We start from the raw sequence: 19,614 nt of genomic DNA, 5'->3' as shown, positions 1-19,614 counted from the left end.
TAAACCTGCGTTCATTCACAAAGCCTGCAGAGGGTGACTTGGCTGTGAAAAAAGGTCCTACTGCATTAAAGCTAATGAGACAATGACTCTCAGCCCTCTTCATTTATCACCTCAGTAAAGACTTCTGATGAATATCTGGGGTCTCGTTTAGATCTAGTCTCTTTCCAAACATTATGGCATTAATGTTTTCTGTGCTTTCACCAGGAATAATATCGAGCTGCTGCCGCTCAGTGGTAGAGTTGATCATCTCTGAAAGGTAAGGTGTCTGAATGGACTGGTTAATACTGATGGACACTTTACATAGCTACCTCTTCCATCAGTGTGTGAATGTGATATGAATGGGTATCTGTGACCAGCGTTGTATGAAGCTCTTTGAGTAGTCAGCAGACTATAAAAGGGCTTTAGAAGCTTAATTATATTACCCATTTACAATACACATTTAAAGGTCTACCAAAAGAAATTAGGTAAGACAATTGAAAAGCAGAAAACATCCCATATACTTTTTTGAAGCTATTTTTTGTATAATAATAGACCACGAAAGCATAATACTAGGGTTTATTTTATAGTATTCAGACATCTTGATAGACAGCTGTAAAATAGCTTGAAACCATTGTCTATGTGTCGTTGTCTTAGTGCTTTTCTCAGATGTTGCAATGCAGTTTAAAGGCAGAAGTAATCATGTTTACACCTGAAAGTCTCAATTCAAGTGGAAGTAGTCCAAGAATAAAAGCCAGGAACCCATAGAGATCAAATCTGATTGAGTGTAGTGTAATAATAATAATTCCTTAAAAAAATATTACTTTATCTTATTTTACTATATTGCTCCCCAAGGGGAAATTAGGTGTTTTCACTCTGGTAACCATGCAATGCATGCATATTCATTGACGTCAGAGTGACGGAGCTGCCCCCGAAAGGCGCTCCGGAGCTGTTGGAAGGGGGGGGGGAGAGAGAGAAGAGATTTAGTGCCTTGCTCAAGGGCACCACGGCAGTGCTCAGGACAGTGGTCTGGCAACTCTCCAGCTACCAGAAAAATGTCCATATTTGGTCCGCACTGGCAACCCTCTGGTTCCCAACCAGTTCAAAATCTTCCCTTGCAACATTGCTTAATTGAATATAGAGTGGACATGAGACTTTTGACATTTCTTAAATCTCTTCAGTATGTTTTCCCAACTCAATCAGTGTGACTATTATTAGTGGATAATTATGAATTAATTACAATACATTCTTACTTTGTTGACAAAAAATGTAATCCAGGCAGCCTTGTGATGATTAAAGTTTCTGTTTGTTAAACTTTCGGTGTTCACCAACACAGAAGAATTGAATGCACTGTATTTCATACTTCTACAGCTGAAAGATCCCTTCTTCAGCTGCATTGTACTCATCTTTTTCCTTTTCTGATATATATAATTTTTGGGATAATATGTATCATCTTGCATCACTGGAAAGACATCTTTGTTTCATTAACAACCAGGGGTTGTGCCATGAGATCATACTTTGAGAGGCATATGTTGATTTGTTGTTTTCAAATGCCAGATGAAAAGTGATGAAGAACATTAGAATGGAGTTTTCCTCTGAGCGCACAGTGGGTGTGTGAAGTTTTGGAAAGAGAGACTGACCACTTCTCTGCCCTTCAGCAGCAGCGGTCAGCAGCCATCACTGATCTCTCTGCTTGCTCATTAGGATTTGGAGAAAAACAAAACAGAGACAAGTAGAGGCACACACACGCACACACACGCACACACACAAATGCACTGCATTCACAGAATACACACAGGGACACAAAGACAAAAACACACAGCTTGACTCTAATTGGGTGACCCAAAGCCACTGATATCATCTGCTACGGTGTTAGAGCACAATCTCACCCAACGCGGCCGGCAGCCTCAGCAGTCACACAGCCTCCGAAGAAGACCAGAGGACTGCGAGAAGGGTAAAGAAAAGACAAATAGAAGGCAAACTGGCCTCGGAAGGAAAAAGAAAAAGAAGAGGAAGGGGAATAACACAACAACAACGACAAAAACACAAAGTGGCGCCGAGTTCATTAATTAGAATTTCAAATTGGACAAATTCAAGATGACAGCGTTGCGCTTGTCAAATCAGATCAAGCCCTGGCGGGGTGAGAGAGAGGGTAGAGGGAGAAGGAGGCATACTGCTAGGAGCCAAATACCACTCTTAGGAGCTGAAAGGGTGCCATCTCTCTCTCCCTCTCCCTCTCTCTCTTTCTTTCTCTCTCTCCACTCTCCATTTCCTCTGATTACGCCGGCCGCCTCCCCTCTGTCCCCACATGAATGTCATGGCCACCTTAACAAGAAGTGACAATTAAAGCATCATCGGCATCTCCGGGCTGAATGGGAGCGGCCCGCTGGGGTCCCTGGTGTCTCTAAAGGAGTGGGAGAGAAGAAAAAGAGAGACAGGAGAGGAAAAAGAGAGACAGGGAGAGGGGGGAACAGAAGAAATGGAGGAGCTGAAGGGAAAACACCATGAGCTAAGAGAAATGGAGAGCAAGTCACTTTGGCAACAAATTCTGAGCTATTTTGCCAAAAACACTTAATGAATGGCTCAAAGATAAGTGTATGCATGGATGTTTACGTATAAAGGTTGGAACAAATAAAACAACCATGATATATACTATATACTAAACCACCACATAATTGTAAATCAAGTAGTACTATACCTCAAAATAAATACACTTTTTTCCAATAGAACCATCAGCAGCAGGTGAAAGTCACACTATTTGTTGATATGTCATCTTTTTATCCTGAACCAAAAGGCTTATATTTCGTGTCATGATCGAAAAGTTTCATATTTTGTCAATGATTTTACCAAAATGTCTGTAAATCTCTACAGCCCCACTTAGTATATCAAGTCTCTGTCTATTAAGTTGAGATCTGTACCAAAGCCCTGCTGAAGATGTGTTCATATTCAAGTTTATTCTTTGACACTGTGGCACTTACAGATTCCTAGTTTAAGGCGGGACATTTACGTCCCTGTTACACTTTTCCTGTAATTGCGTCACGTAGGAGAAGGAATGGTGAAGTCGTTCTGCGCCTGCGCCGCCATCAGAGATAATAGAAGAAGAGTAATGGGAGAAACACAGTGTGTAACGTTGGAGGTCACAAAAAGGGAACAGCACACTGCTATTTAGTGTATCTGGCCTCTTAAACGTCCCAAACGCAGTAATGCAATGTGAAAGCACATACTGAGACACCGATATTACACAGCTGCAGATGCAATGTTTATCTACAGAGGCTTATTAGGTCTTTGTTGTGGCATTGGAATCACAATGTGAGCTTTTGTTACAAATTTCCACGTCTTAAGAAAAAAAACATGTTGCAATATGAAATCACTAGGGCTAGGAATCAAACCTTTGACTCTTAAGTCAACACACTTCCAGTGTTTCCATCTCTTCACAACATCAGCCACTTTAACACCAAGTAACAAATTCTTGCCTCAGAGGCTCATCAGCTTTCGGTGATGACAAGCACACTCCAATCAACACTCTGTCAGCTCAAAGTAAATTAAACTTGAATCCCGACTCAAACTTGCTGTTCTGTGTTTCTGGAACAGTTTCAGTAAAGCTAACACCCGACATGCCCTTAAACAATCATGCAACGTGTCCTCACCTGTCTAGATGTCATTTAGATTAGATAAGGTTTAATTTCAATGGTCCCTGTGGGTGAATAATGAAGCGAAGAGCTGGGGAAACTCGTTTATAGCTAATGATAATTGACCAACTGTTGGGGCATTTAATTAAGGGGAAAGCAAACAATAGATAGGAAAGGAATTAGGACTAGAATATAAGATATGGCAATACATGCTTTGGTAATTTCACCAGTGGCCTAGATTAAGCAGGCTAGATGATATTTGGCATTTTAAAACGTGTGCATGTGTGTGTGCGTGTGTTTGTGTGTGTAAGTACTCTAGCTGGGCTCTAGACCAGCTGTGGCACTACACACAAGGAGCAAGCGGCTGCCAAAATGAGCTGTCTTTGCAATGAGCCAAAAACCATCCAGCATGCCACTAGGCACCCCTTTTACACAAAACTACACACACACACAACCTTACACAGACGCACACGTATGTGCAAACGATCCAAGCAAAGATGTAGACTATGGCAGGCGGATAAGACGACACACAGATAAGATCCTAGTTAATGAGGCCTGAATTTAGTAGTGGACATAGCCTTCCTCCAGAGTTTTCAATTTAAACTACAGTGTATCCAGAGATATGTTCTGTGTGCTGTTTGAGTGTGTATGTGTGTGTGTGTGTGTGTGTGTGTGTGTGTGTGTGTGTGTGTGTGTGTGTGTGTGTGTGTGTGTGTGTGCATGTGTGCACACTCACGTGTCTACAAAGCCAAACAGCCAAAGGCTCTCCAGTTTGATGGGTTTCTGTTATGACTCCATTATGTTGATGGCTTCGGTTCTATTCCAGGTCTCTATAAGTGTGTGTGTGTGTGTGTGTGTGCGCGTGTGTGTGTGTGTGTGTGTGTGTGCGTGTGCGTGTGCGTGTGTGTGTGTGTGTGTGTGTGTGTGTGTGCGTGTGTGTGTGTGTGTGCATAGGATGGATGTCAGGAAAATAGCTGCCCTCCTCAGAATCATTAAAGACTGTCTCAGCGTCTCTGGAATCCCTGGCTTCACTTTAAAGTCTTGGACCTTTGTAAACTACTTTACTTGTTGTAGATAATATTTTTTGCACTTTCGTATCGCACAGACACTTTAGCGAGTAGAAAAGGGCCCGTGTAGTTCTAGAGTTTCATAAAATTATTTTATTGACAATATTTAACAGCATACAACAACTAATTCTGACCAAACAATCTCATTGGACAAGAAACATTTCACGAACGCTGATAGAATATAGAATATAACATCACTAAGATTTTATAGGATGTGCATCTCTCGGCCTCAGTCATCAATCAGGCTTTCATCAATTAGCTTCTTGATGACGCTTGTAGAAATGTTGAAAAAAAGCAATATCACACTTGAGGCTAAGATGTTGAAGAAAGAGATTTTCTTCGGCACTCAGCCTGCCTTCCTGTACCTACATTCGAAACAAAGCACCTCCTCCCTCTTTTGTGATATTACTTAATAGTAGGATAATGTCAGGGCATAAGTAATTGTGTAATAATAAAAATGACCCTTTACAGCAGGGGTGTCCAACTCCAGTACTGGAGGGCCAGATACCTGAGACTTTTAGATGTCTCTTTTGATCCAACACACCTGCTTTAAACCCATGTGTTGTCATCAAGCTCTGCAGAAGCCTGATAATGAGTCGCTCATTGGATTCAGCTGCGTTGGAGCAGGGAGACGTCTAACAGTCTGAGGAAGCCGGCCCTCCAGGACTGGAGCCCTGCTTTACAGTATTTGAGTAGTCAGGAGATTATAAATGTCCATTTACCATCAATATATGTGCACATTCAGCCTCCTTCTAAATAGGTGCAAATGTGCAATCCTCAGCTCAACACTTCTTGTGCCCTGAAGTTTATTCTGGTTTTTCTTTGGGACAGTTCCATAAAATTTTAAAAAATGAAGCCAATGCAGAAGTGCAAAATCCTGCAGATCATCATGTGTCCACTTGAGGCTCTTATTAAAGAATTAAATAACATGTTTACAGCCCCCCCCCCCCCCCCCCCCAAAAAAAAAAAAAAAAATCTGATTACCGGTAGATATTATTCTTATGGGCACACTGCAAGGGAAGCAATTCAAAGGAAAAAAAAACAAAAAACTTCAGTTTGGATTTTCTTCGGTTTGGCAGCCAATGCTGATGGCAAATGTCATAACCTATGGGGGACGTCAGTCAGGCTTCATCCGTCAATATTTAAAGTCAAAACTCCAAAAACTTGTGAGCATTAAACTGTTTAGTGGAACTGCAGGGACTATGATTTAATATTATAGCACAAACCCTCCTCATACCCTAAATGAAGGATATCAGGGAGGATATCCTCTAAGAGGCATTTAAGGGGGCCAAACTGTAAGAGATAGAAGTACAAACTTTTATTCTTCACTCTATATCACTGCTGAACAAACAGTAGAGTGAAGGCAGAGCGAAACCCATCCTCAACATTTCTACTCATTCTGTGACCTGTGCTGCACATGGAATTGATTGCTTCACGTTACTGATTCAACGACTCATGGTTCCACACCATGATTTTTAATGTGACTTGTGCTGTTTTAACATTTTTATCTTTTACGTGTGATGTGAATTGATTGTGATGTGAGGATTTCTGAGCTTGTAATGTTATCTTATCTTATCCCTAAATCAGAAACAATTACCTCTCTTTGTGCCATCTTTCTAAACAGTGACACTTTGATATGATACCTTTAACAGAACTTGGTTTAAGTCACCCTGTAGTTAGTCTGTCACTCTTACAAGGGTTACACAATTCTCTGTAACTTTTACATGTGTGAAAGTTTAATGTCTTTTAAAGCCATATGTCCTGCATAAGTAGAGTGAGCCCTGGTGGCTGTTTTTCTGTAAGTTTTTGTGAAGTGTTGCATTCTATTAGAGCACTTTCGTTAATTGTTTTGTTTTTGTGTGGTGTGACACTAATGCTGGAGTAGATTTCGAGCATATTGCAGTTAGACTGCAAATATTGCACATTCATTGTTTTCTTATTTGTGTACATGATGTCTTTGCTTGTTGCCGAATAGTTGCCTTCTTGTTGTTTTCCACTTGTGACCTCTTCATCACCTCTTCATCACTTCTACACCAGGAAGGTCCAGTCACTGGGCGTGCGTCCATACTGTGAGAGAACAAAGGTCATAGAAAGGTCACAAGAGAGTCTCTGGTTCTCCATTAGCAATAAAAGTTAGGGAAATCTCATATCCCTTTGTGCTAAACTTACTCAGCGTTGCTTAATTGCGAGCAAAACACAAATCAAGAAATGAAATCAAATATCCGTAAGCAAATCTGCAAACTCAGCCACCAACAGAACACAACACAACAGAGGAAAGGAACTATAATAAAAATCAAAACAAAATGTTCCCCAATCCGTGACAGCCGCAGAGACAAATCCAATTATTTGTGTCTCATGTTGCAAATTTGTTCTAATGGTCGAAGTGAGAAAGTAAATAAACGCCTGCGAAGGGGAAACAAAAGAATGTGATTTCTAATTAACTTGAAAGAGGAACAGCAGGGCGACTTAGTAAACCCATCTTTCATCTGCTGCCTCAGACCACTCGTTTGTTTGTTGCACAATGTTGTCTTCAAGAGGGGCGGGGAGAGGAGTATGTGTGTGGGGGGATAACGCTGCACTGCTTCCCTCCAAATGAAATGTCAACAGATTTAACAGCGCTGCGGAAGAAGCGCAGCGTTTTCCAGCGTTTTGTCGATTTTATTGTTCATTAAGCTCCACTGCCGACGCATCCCCCCTCGAATCTTCTTCCTCCTCCTCCTCACCCACTTGTTCGAGGCTTCATTTGCAGCATCTTGGCTTTGAAGATCACAAAAGGCTGAGGCAATAATTGGGTTTGTGCAATTACAGCGAGCTTAATGAGAGAATTCATGAGTTTGTCTTGCCCCTATCTCCAACTCTCCACACTCCAGCATTAAGTCGGGAACTGTCTCTCTCTGATGCTTTGTCTACGTAGGAAGATGTTATCTGTTGGTAAGATTTGGCTTATCAATCCACCACACACATCATGTCTGCAGACAAGGACTCAGTGATTGAATTGCAGATATGCTAATCACCTGCCCCCGACTGGCCAGAGAGGCAAAACAACGAACACAAGATGCAGCATGGACAGTTCACAGAGTCAGAGAAAGACAAAGCCAAAGAAAAGAGATGAATGTCAACGCAAAGATAAGACATCACTAATCAGGATGTTCAAGCAGATTTGGTCTAAGTGTATGACTCATAATAATTTGATTGTCATCAAGACAGATACGCAAGGACAGAATGCTCCTGAGGTCCTTCACTATATTTGTGAAGCTCTTAGTTCAACTCAGCGTACAGATTTTAGAGCACATATTTAATATGGCGTGTCAACTCAAAAGTTGCATTACTATGACGCTGTTTATAATGCGTCTCTGAGGTTTATTACTGACTGTGGAGCCCTGGCCCATCATTGTGAACCGTATTCTGGAGTGGGATGGCTCTTTGTCCACCAGGAGGCTGGGACACTGGTGCACTTTTATTTACAAGGGCTACTCCCCTCATACAACCTAATCACAGAGAGAAGTGCTGATTCATAAAGAACTGGGTAAAAGGGTCTTAGTCCACTCTGCACCTTCCACATCGAACATGCTGCAAAAAGACTGGAAAAGAACTGAACTGATTTCTTTAAATGCCTTTAAATCCAGGCTGAGAACACATGAGACGACCTCCTCTACTTGTATTTGTTTTTTTATAACTTCAATTGCTTTTATCTGTTTTATTTCTTTATTATTTTAATTGCTGTCTGTATGCTGTGAGTGTAAATTCTGCAGGACTCCCTTGAAAAAGACGTTTTTAACCTCAATGGGACTTTTCCTGAATAAATAACAGTTAAATAAAAATATTCAAAAAGCTGGTGTTAATAATTGTGCTGTATCATCGCTTTAGTCCAGAGGTCAGAGACATTTCTTGTACTTCCATCTCGTTCTTTTGTTTGCGAATTATTGCTGAAGTTGCTTTTCCAGTGGTAATGCAGCTGCTTAGTAAACAAGTCATTGTGATAGCAAATGCCTCTTAAAATCGCCAAAACAAAGAGGCATTAGGCAACAGTTTTGCAAGCAGAAAATAGCAGTCAAAGAAAAAATCTATTATTTTTTGCATTAACTGACTCAACTAGCGACCATGATGTGCTCTCTTCCACTTTTACAATGGTTACCAAACAAACAGCCTGACTTAGCTGTTTGTACATGTTTCTATATGTTTTAATTTATCATCCACAGTGAAATGCCCCAGTGACGTTGTGCTTATTATCAGCACTCATGAACTGCGTCTTGTCCAATCAAATTACTTGGGATTTAACTCTAAATGGATCACGACTTTCAATTGAATATCATTACCATCCATCATTCAATCTGATTTAATCTCTATTGGGTTGCCTGTCTGTTCATTTTTGGACCACTGCCACTTAAAGTGAGATGTTCATATAGAAAGAAAATAGCTGCTTTGGCTGAATTTAGGCTAAATACAGTATTGCAACAGTATTAAATATCTTGAAAGTGACTGGAGATTGAGAATAAAAAGTTGTCATGCATGATTGTGTATGACTATTCAGGAAATAGCTGCACAAAAAGCACAAGAATGGTTTTCTGCCTTGTCTTTTTCTGGGTTGGGAGAGTTATTAATGTTTATGCATGGGTGTATTCCTTTAAATATGATGACCTCTAACAGTAGTACCAATTTCATTGTGTTTCTTTACAATTATTTGAATGCTTTTTGGGTAAAATATTTTCCCAAAAAGTGTCCAAATAAATGAAACAGCTTTCAAAGCACTACCTTTACGTTTGCACTGTAGAGGAGTGTAAGGTATGATATCTGTCACTATAGAGTAGTTTACTATTTAAATACTCAACTGACTCAAATGAATAAATACATCATGTGTGTAAAGGAAGGTAGTGGTAAAGTTGATCATTTTTTAATAAAATGCTCGATGAGTGACATGTTGAAAAAGCAAAACTGACAGGAAGTTTGGTGGTATGAACTGAAGACATTCTTAGTCTGATTCTGATCGCAGAAATATTATGGCTTTTCCCAGCTCATACCCCTAGAAATAATAGGCTCATTACACAGCACAAAAAACAAAAAGTCAGCGATCCATAACGTGCACTTTAACTCTAATCGAGCCTTCAGCCAAAACAAGAATCTGTTTAAATCTGCAGAGCCGCATAGACGGTAGAGGTGGTGTGTTTGTAGGCCATGCACAATATTACCAAGTCATTACTCATTACCTAATGAGACATTTCACTTATTTTCTACTTACAGGAAGGATAATGCATTCACTGAGTGTACAATAAATAAGGACCAACGGGTGTTTGTTCATAATACAAAAACGTAATGCTTTAAACTAATTAAGTTACATAATAACCGCTGGATTAAAGCCCTGTTATCCAATTATAGAGCGAAAGGAAACATTTAAGTAACTTTGCCTTTTATCTGCTCATTCAGTAAACAGTCAGTGTTTTTGGTTTGTATCCTAAATGTTGGTTAATAAATGTGATAGCAATAAGAATTAGTCTAAATGCTCTTGGCAATATAACTTAGAACCACAGCTACTTCAATTTACACTTCAATCTTTCTGTATATCACCCACAATCACATTATTGAATGGCTTATTTAAAGACCCTGTTTTTTAAATGAAGAGTCCTTTGGGTGACAGGAAAATAAAAAACACAGATGTTAAACCAGATGTTACCCAGTCAGGAGAAACATCTGTGGAGTGGTGGTGTGTCTGCATATGTACACAGCAAGACATATTCTTTGTGTTAGTTTGAGTGTTAGTGTTTCTTTGCATCCACTAACCTGTATATCTGTGAGTTCTTTTGCTATCCTTACAGTCAACTGTGGGTTTTCATCCTGACAAGGGATATGCAAATCCTAAAAACACACAAAAACACATAATGTTTTTATAATTTAATCAGCTCAGTGTATGCACTTTGTACAATGAAATTACAAAAACATCGAGACTGGTAAGTCAACACATAACAATATTACAACAAGCAGCCACAAGGTTAGAACAGCTTTGTAAAGATAAAAACTATATCCACGTTTTCACGAGAGACCACATGCCTCATTTATCAAAGAAATAAAAGTCTGAACATCGTTCACAGTTAAATTTGTAATTTATTTTTAATCAAATAAAGACAGCCAACTTTAACTCCAGCTCTGAGTTAGCATATACGTAGCTGCTGGGAGGGTAAATGAGACATTGTGATCACATTCTTCCGTGATGTTGAACAACTCAGTTTGATCAGAATTTTAAAAAGATGACAATGTAATTCCACACGCAAATTGTTTGTAAAATTTGCCGTCATTGATAAAGAAATTAATTAAAAAAAAAGAAAAGAAAAGCAATTTTAAACAGATCCAGACAACCAACTTCATCAATTTTTCAAATCTTTTTTTTTTTGGCTAATGCCCTGCAAACTCGCTGCTGGCTGTAGCCTTACACTTGTAGACATTTACAGGTGAGAGCAGTTTTGTTTTTGTCTTCTTATTCTTAAGAAGAAAGTTATTGAATGCTCTGGAAAAATCTAGTTGAGGAAAATCACACAGCCAATTTAAATTGTTGTGACATGGGAAATAATAGAAAGTAAGAAAAGCACCTTGTGATTCAGTAAAACTACCATTATTTGTTTTCTACAAAACACAAAGCTTGACTACATAAGCTGGAAGTGAAATATTTATTCTGCAAATTTTTTTAAATGTAATATAATATGATGGTTTGAGCAGATACATAAGTCCAAAACATGTGTGCCACCCTTATTCACCTTTCCCTGATAGACAATATGTCCTATGGGGCAGATCATGCATGCAGTTCCTGAGCCAAACATCTCTCTGACCCGCTGCTGCTCCAGTGCAGAGCACAGCTGGCTCATGGTCAGGTAGCGCTCTGTCACCTTAAACTCACCCTAGGTTCCGAGGAAAGAAGAAAGGACCAGAGGAAACATGATCAATATGATCCTTAATTTGGAAGGATTATCAATTCATGTTGTATAATTGTTTCTTTCTTACCCATTTCCCGGTTAGTTCCAGGATGCTCTGCCGGGTAACACCTGGAAGTATGATACCATCCAAGGGTGGGGTAGCAAGTTCCTCCTCTAAAAAAAGTGTAAATAATTAATATGATTTAAAAAAGACATGCAAGGATTTTTAAGGCAAACAGGAATTCACTTAATATTCGTTCGGTAGGATGTTGCAGGGACACTGCTTCACCAGAAGAGGTCAGGATTGTAAAAGGTTTTAAGTGTACAGTTACATCTTCCACTCTACTTTCTACATTTGACTGACCTCCATCCTCATTGATCCAGTGGAGGAAGATGTTCATGGTTCCTGCTTCAGTAATCTGGTGGTCCTCTCCATAGAGCCACAATACCTGCTGACACCCATAATCCACTGCTTCATACTGGGCCAGCAAAGAACATCCGTAATTCCTGCAGAAAACAAGACACAAACTTATCTATCATGTTTACTTTTTTTCCCAACAGCCCTGAAATACGACAGTGGAATTTACCCCTTTTTACATACATCACATAACATGCATACAACATACATACCCACCCTCCCATCTTGCAGTCTCCAGTTCCTCCTTTCCAAGCCCGTGTGTACTTTGGGTCAGCCCACAAGGACAAAGCCTCTGCCTCATTGTTGAAATAAGCCCCCGCTTGACACAAGATCACATACAGCAAAGCATGGCTGGGCTTCTTTACACCTAGAGATGGCTACCATAGACAAATTAATTCAAAACATGACCTTTTATTTCAAAAGGAAAAAAGTTTAGAAAGTGATTGCAGTTTTTACCTCAGTACTAATAAATGTTGGTCTTATGTACAGTCCTGCTGAGTCTGAGTAAGGCACCCAGTCCTGATCAATCTCTACCAGACGCCTGATACATTCCAGAAACTCTGACTGATCAAAAGTCTGGAGAAGTAAAGTGGGACATTAAAAAGTAGTTTATTGGGAAGGTAAAAAATACAAATCGTAAGAAAGACAGTGGAGTGGCACTTAGATGAAAGACCAAAAAAGGAAACATTGGTTTGAAAGGGTTACATATTAAAAACGGTAATTTGTTCATCATTTTCAGCTTTCCTTTCCTCAGTCTATCCATTCAACCAGTCATTCCTTCCTCACATCCGTCTTACAGGGAGACAAGCTCTCTTAGCAGACTTGGACATGCGATTCATGTTAAGCATGGGTCTGAAGAGACGCAGATGGTTGTCATCCCCACGATAGGCCTTCAAGCCTTCAAACAGCTGGGGAGAGATTTGGAAACAAAAAGAAATAATAAATAACATATGAGGACCTAAAAAAAGATTGTATGATATCATAGTGATGAATACAGAAAATCACAAAGATAATTGCTAAATTATAAACTGAACAAGCGTTTAAACAATTGTGGTGATCTTGGAGTTCATAACAGAAAAAACAATATATTTTTGTCTCTTCATACATTTGAATTTTATTATCAGATTTTATTGATTGATTGACGGGAGGTAGCAGATTACTGTCCACCATAGTCTGATTATGCTAGAGGTTTCTGCCTGTTCAAAGGAGGTTTTTCTCTGCCTCTGATGCCATGTCCTTTTTTTTTCTTTTTTTTTTTGATGCCAAGCTCTTACATGGAGGCTTAATGTCGAGTCTCATTGAATAATATAACAAAGGGTATGGTCCAGACCTGCTCTCGATGTAAAGTATCGCGCAATGACTTTCAATGTGATTGGTTGCTTTATGTGGTTCAGAATGACCTCCCTCATGGGGCCCCATCTCACTCTAGCTGCCCTGCTGAACACTGGTAGGAGGGTCCCTAATTCACTTTTTTCTGAGGCCCCAACAGACTATATCACCACTGTATGTAGTACCTTACATGAATTGATTAACTGATTGGCTACACAATACCCAAATTGTAGCAAGTCCTGATGGAACCTGTAGTCATATTAAAAGCTGTTCTCATTATTTCAATGTTCAGTATGTTGTGAGTGTAGCCAAACTTCTTTAAAAGGCAAGAGAAAGAGCATTCAAGTTTCAAAGTAATTCAATGAGTGCCCTGTAAAGGGTTAAAGGTTGAATTATTCCTGGTCAGTGTACCTGTACGCCATAGTGTAGTGATGAGCAGGCTGGATGGAGTGACATGTTCCCAAAGGGCTTAATAAATGGAGCCTGCCAGCCCTCAGTTGCACTCCACTCTATGGTCAGCATGTGGTCAGTGAAGACGGAGCCAAAAGTAGAGACTTCAGGTTTGGTCTTCGGACTGGAAGACAGCTGGATAACCAGATCAGCTGCCTGTTTAATAAACAATGACAATCCACAGGAACAAGAAGCTACTGTAGTTAAAACCCCAAGCCTTCTTGCTGCAGTTGAGATTTCAAACAATTGCATCTCTGTGTTGACTAATTTAAAGCTTGTGTGGAATTTTTAGCCCTCTTTTTTTAACGTCACTTTTTAATGACTGAAACAGCTGCCTGAAAAAAATTGAAAGCATGTTGCAGGAACTTCTTTATATTTTCCAAGGCGAGAGCTATGGTTTTGTCCACAGCGGACACAAACATGAATGCAAACCAACCATATCTCACAAGAGCTGTTAAACTTATGAACCAATCCATGCAGCTGTTTTAATTTATCAGATTTAAAAGATAACAAAGACAAATAATTGATGGGTTTATAGATGTAAAAAACGGATTTATGACAAATGCCCTGTGACAGCCTGCCGGGTTAATAAACAACCAATTGCAAACAATTTTATCCAATCAATTTAATGATAGGATGATGTGTCAGTCATGTGTCAGGGTCAATTTGAGTTTGCTCCCTCCACTTGACCAAATGTCCCAACCAAAGCTTATGTCTGACCTGCACGGGTTGCTCTAATGTTAAACAGTTTGACTGTTTAACTCAAAAGACACAAGCAACAGTCACCAGATCTGTGACAATGCAACTTCAATGAGACTGGAGAGGCTGTCTGAAAGGAGCAAGAATCGGGACGCCCCTACCAGTGAACACACGAAACGGGATTAGGCTTTAGAGAGTATACAAATACAAATACTCTGGCATCAAATAACCTTGATATATTTTCACATGAAGCACCCAGTCTATGAGACTGCGATTTTATGTTGGGTGCTACAGTACCAGAAGGTTGGAAAATATGTGTCATATTTATCAGAAGTGACTGCTGTCCTTTCCTGCTGTTCTGCAAGATAGTATTAAGACCATTCTTTCAAATATACATCTCTTAAAGGTAAGACATTTGGTTAGTTATCTGCTCCAATTGTCTGGGATTAGGCGGGCTCATACATCCTCTCCTTCAGGATACAGAAGGCTGCTTGTGCCATAATCCCAGATTACAGTGTTGGAGAGTGGGGAGTGAAAACAGTATGTGATAGTGGTTGGACTAATCCATAATCCAGTGTACTTTTATGTCTTTGGTTGCCTTTGAAGTCTTTTAACATGTGACCATATTCATTATTGGTATTTTTGTTATATTCTATGTTAAAAAGTTTCTCTCTGCTAATGTTTGGTTTTCCTTTTTTTTTACTTATAAAAAACATGGATGATTGCTCATGTCATCTTTGGATCAGATATCTCAAAAACGATCAAAACGTCTAGTCCTTACTTCCTTAACCTTTGTAAACAATGGTTTACAATGCCTCTTCATGGTCCACCTGCAGTAATCAAGTACAGATTAAGTTAACAGTAAAAGGGAAAGCATAACCACCTCCTAAACCCAAGCCAACGCTGTGTGTGTGTGTGTGTGTGTGTGTGTGTGTGTGTGTGTGTGTGTGTGTGTGTGTGTGTGTGTGTGTGTGTGTGTGTGTGTGTTTGTGTGTGTGTGTGTGCCGGCACATGTCCACCCTAATCTCTACCTGAGCCTGCTGTCTACTGGTCAGGCACTCAGGGTCAGAAAACAAGCAAAGCTCCAGCTACTTAGTGTGAGCTGGGAAAGTGGATTGTGCCGAGCACAAGTGCAAGAATGGACACTGGTTGTGTCATTTCAAACAAAAAATAGCAACAACATGCAATATTTTCTGTTAAAGGCAAGTTAAGAGCTAAACCAATGAAAAGCCTTCGAAAAGGCTTGTCAACAAATGGACGTACTGAAGTGCTGGAATATCTACTAGATTTGTTTTTCACATGTTTTGTTGTCACAATAAGCAAGCAGTTAAATGACTTTGTCTCTTAAGGCTTTTCAGTGCAGCTCTTTGCAACATGAGGACAATAAGCAGCGCTGGAATATCTTCTATGTGGAGAAAGACGGAGGATTTTTAAGTGTCAGGAAGCCAAGGAATCATCAAGATGCTGCAGCTGGAGCAGCTACTGAGGGTAGGTACACTTAAACAAAAGTGGCACTTAGACAGCTGCTTTTCAAAATGATATCCACTTAAGTAAAATATTCAATGCATTCAACAAACCTAACAGCTAGCCAACACTGTTTAGTACCTTAAAGCTTGGAATGATGTAGTCAGCCATGGGAAGATAGAAATGAAGCAGACTAAAAAAAAAATGGAACAGTACAAATACAATATTTACTTCAAATGTATATTCTTCAAAACCAATTTGCAACAGCTATCTTCAAATAAATGCATCAGAATCACATGTTAGCATTGCATAAGAAAAGTATTTTTGTAAGGATATTACATGCTGAAATACATGAAACAAAGAATACAAGCTATTGTCAAACAACTCATATTCAATGTCCTAGTGTTGTCATTAAGGCATTTCAGTTGAAATAGTATCTTCTTGAACAACAAATAAATACAACCATTGGTACTCAATCAGTAAGCTATTGTCCATTTCTCCAAAGTATCACAATTTAGTTTTAACTTGTAAAGTGTTTGTTTAAAAAATAGCTAATTTCTTATTATAGTGGCCTATTGGTCACTTATCACTACGTCGTTTTAATGTGTAAATTGACCAAAAAAAATGTAATTACTTAATGTCACAGGCCTTCATAAACAACTTGGCTTTACAGGCCTACAAGCGATAATGCATAATAACTTTTCAAATAGGTATATCGGTCATTAGACGTTTTAAATTGTGTGCCAATGTTGTATACTTACACTTTATTCCACCCAATTTGCGTTATCAATAAGGCTATTATCCCCAACTGTCACGGCGCTAGTGAATATGACTGTTTTTTGTTTGGTTTTTTTCGTCTGGAAAGTTGCCTTCAGAGATGAAAAGAGGTCTCACCTTATCGTCGCTGTGATGGAAGTTAAACTGAGCAGCTTCAACTCCTACCTGCTAAACCGCTTACTAAGTAGGCTACCTGGGTTGAAACGAGTCCCACAATTAGGTTGTCATGACACCACACATCCAAGCTTAGCCTACCCAATTAATATTTCAACACTGAAGTTCATCTGTTGTGAAGTGTGTCGGTGTCACATCATGGTTGTCTGATAGGAAGACGTTGCTTTGTTTTTTCATTTGGTTTGTTTTTTATAGGCTTGCCTATTTTATTTTACAGACTTTTAATGCAACATGGCCTTCATTTGTTAGCGTAAGGACATGCTTGGTAAGCCACTGAAAGGAATTAATTTATGGCAGGGACAACGTCTAAAAAATGTGGCGCATATTTCAACCTTTCCTGTAGCGTGGTATATTGAATGTTGTGTGTCATTCTAGCCACAGGGTGGAGGTGCTGACTCATCTTTCGAGTCCTGAACACCCACTGAAGTTTTAACTCTTTCGGTCTCGAGCACTCAGCTTGTTCGACCTACCTGTGCGCGTGCTGTAGGCTTCATGACTTCACTGGACAGTTAGACAAACATTTCGTCGTGGATATTTGCTCCCTCAAGCGCTGCAAGGTAACTAATATGGGTCTCCAGCTGACAAATAAATGTTATTTGTGAAAAACATTCACAGGATGTTTAGAAGACTCGATGGTCAGATGTGTTTATTTATGTAGTAATTTGCATTGACGAATAATATTTGATGTTCCCGTCGTTGGTTTGACGCAGCTTGACAGTCTTCACTCATTGAACAAGTTAATTGAAAAAAAAAATTTAATTCTAAGAATTCTCCGTTGAAAAAAATTGATTTCTTATTTCTTTTTTTTTCTTTTTCAAATGCATCGAGATTTATTTGATAAACATAAATAAAGTGTATATCGTGTGTTTAAAATTCGAACGCAAAGGCCTGTTTCAATTAGCTCGTTTGCACACCTGGAGCCGTGATAGCTGACGAAGTTATAGTTACATTTGAAGTCATTAGGTTTTTATCTTGGCACGTGCAGTGCCAGGTTTTTTTTCCAAGCCGTGGTGTGGTCTGGCGGTTTCCCCAATCAGTCACCTCTTTGTTCAGAATGTAAAGTTGGCTATTGGGCTGGTAATAATTTCCACCCAGGGAATCCCACTTCTGTTCCCCTAAATCTTCTTTATTTTTTAGCTCCCCGCTGTTTGTTTACTGGACACCAGTTGATATTATGGCATTATTCTTTAGTCTTTTACTCTTCTTTCATATCCGATCTCTTTATATCAGTCTCAATATATCATGTTATTCTTTAAATGTTTGAGATTTGAACAATCCAGATTTTCTGCCTCCTAATTTGGGGTTAGTCAAATTAAGGAAAAAATGTTTTTCCTTGACCAAATATGCAAATTATCTTGTATGCAAATGGTGTTGTGCAGTATTAACCACAGGCCTAATAACTGTGGTTTCTCTTTATTTTTCCTGTGTTCATTTTTACACTAATAAAAAATTTTTTTTTTCTACACCCTATGCAGACTTCAGCCTCACCTCTAGCCACAAAACCAGCACTGAAGCCCTGCCGTCAGCAGCATGGACTATTACACACCCCAGTCGAATCGTCGCCACAATCCTGTGGACAGCATCTGCCGTAAACTGCAGACCATTCAGAGGTGTGGTGACCGAGAGCCAAATTCACCGTTCCAGATTCCCAAACTCTCCTCCAATAGTTACGACAGCCCACAGTCAGGCCTCAGGCGCAACCTGGAGGCCATCCTGAAGAAAGGGACTCTCCACAGAGACGAGGGCGAGAGGGGGAAGGAAAAAGAAAAGGAGAAGGGGAAAGTGATGGGTATGCAGGACCCAGCAGCTTCCCAGAGAAGCAGCAGAGGCCCGTCTGTTCCAGTGTCGACCAATTCCACCCCAGCATGCAATCCTTCCACGTCAGTTAATGTTACCTACACTATCACAAGCACTATGGGAGAGAGGAGAATTGCTGATGGGAGTGATTTAAGCAAAGCCAAGACATGGCAGAGGTATTGTTCGACACCCGCGGGCCAGTCGAAAGAATCCCCTTACTTTACATTCACTCAGGGGCCTCAGTCTGTTCAGCCGGAGAGCGTGAGGCCGAGTAGGAGCCCCCATATGTCTCGGACCTTCACTCCAAACCACAGCACCCTTTCTTACAACCTGAACTTCTGCTCAGGAGACATGGGGAACTCCACAGAGTGTGAGTTGCCCTACCCAGCTCTGGTCGTCAAAAGACTGTCCATGGGAGATGGAGGTAAGATAAAAAGTTGCTGCGGGCCAGCTTGTATCATAACTGAATCAAACGCAAAAAGACAAGTTGTGAAAATACCTCTTGACAATGGCTGTATAGCCTTACTAAAATTTCAAGTCTTTTTTTTCCCCCACATTCATTTGCCAGGGCTCACAGCTACATCTTGCCAGCTCTTGCAGCAGTTGTTTGCTGAGTAGCCTTCAGTCAGTTTCTCAAAACAGGGAACCAGAGAGTATTGGTCAATGGTGATAAGAAAAGAATAAGACAAATTTAGCTACGGACATATTCCAGTCTAACACTATCGATTTCTGACCTGCAAAGCAAGCAAATCCCAAACGCTTTAGAGAGTCTTTACATTAATTCTGTTAAGTCTGGTTTGGTTGAAAACCTACTTTAAAACTTTGTTCAGTTTTTACTTTACATTATAAATACTAAAGAAAATCATTTTGAAATATACTTTTGTGTAATTAACCTGTGGTGATTGTAATTCATCATACAAAAGACAACAAAAAAG

The 19,614-nt window shown here is 39.7% G+C and overlaps 2 protein-coding genes across 5 annotated transcripts in view; one reads left to right on the top strand and one right to left on the bottom strand.

Moving 5' to 3' along the window:
* Positions 1-6,105: 6,105 nt before the first annotated feature.
* On the bottom strand, positions 6,106-16,777 carry bcat1 (branched chain amino-acid transaminase 1, cytosolic). The gene is made up of 11 exons (XM_079335200.1): positions 16,693-16,777; positions 16,073-16,124; positions 13,730-13,924; positions 12,787-12,897; positions 12,446-12,565; positions 12,206-12,366; positions 11,936-12,078; positions 11,660-11,745; positions 11,416-11,556; positions 10,448-10,522; positions 6,106-6,739 (listed from the first exon to the last, which is right to left on the bottom strand). Exons 2-11 carry the CDS (start codon positions 16,100-16,102, stop codon positions 6,701-6,703), a joined length of 1,101 nt encoding a protein of 366 aa, XP_079191326.1. The 5' UTR covers positions 16,103-16,124; positions 16,693-16,777; the 3' UTR covers positions 6,106-6,700.
* A 1,320-nt stretch (positions 16,778-18,097) lies between these two features.
* Positions 18,098-19,614, top strand: part of lrmp (lymphoid-restricted membrane protein) — a 32,464-nt gene continuing 30,947 nt past the window's right edge. For 2 of the 4 annotated variants that reach the window (XM_079335184.1, XM_079335185.1), the window contains exons 1-2: positions 18,099-18,184; positions 18,358-19,103. In XM_079335184.1, the coding sequence (XP_079191310.1) occupies positions 18,413-19,103 (691 nt within the window). In that variant the 5' untranslated portion in view covers positions 18,099-18,184; positions 18,358-18,412. Of the gene's footprint in view, positions 18,185-18,357; positions 19,104-19,614 lie in introns of all 4 variants that reach the window. The other 2 variants (XM_079335187.1, XM_079335186.1) reach the window with 2 other exon arrangements.

This window comes from Symphodus melops, assembly GCF_947650265.1.
Source record: "Symphodus melops genome assembly, chromosome: 22".
In the NCBI taxonomy this organism is placed as follows: Eukaryota; Metazoa; Chordata; class Actinopteri; order Labriformes; family Labridae; genus Symphodus; species Symphodus melops.
The sequence above is the reverse complement of the archived record's forward strand: the minus strand, read 5'-3'. Positions and strand labels throughout refer to the sequence as shown.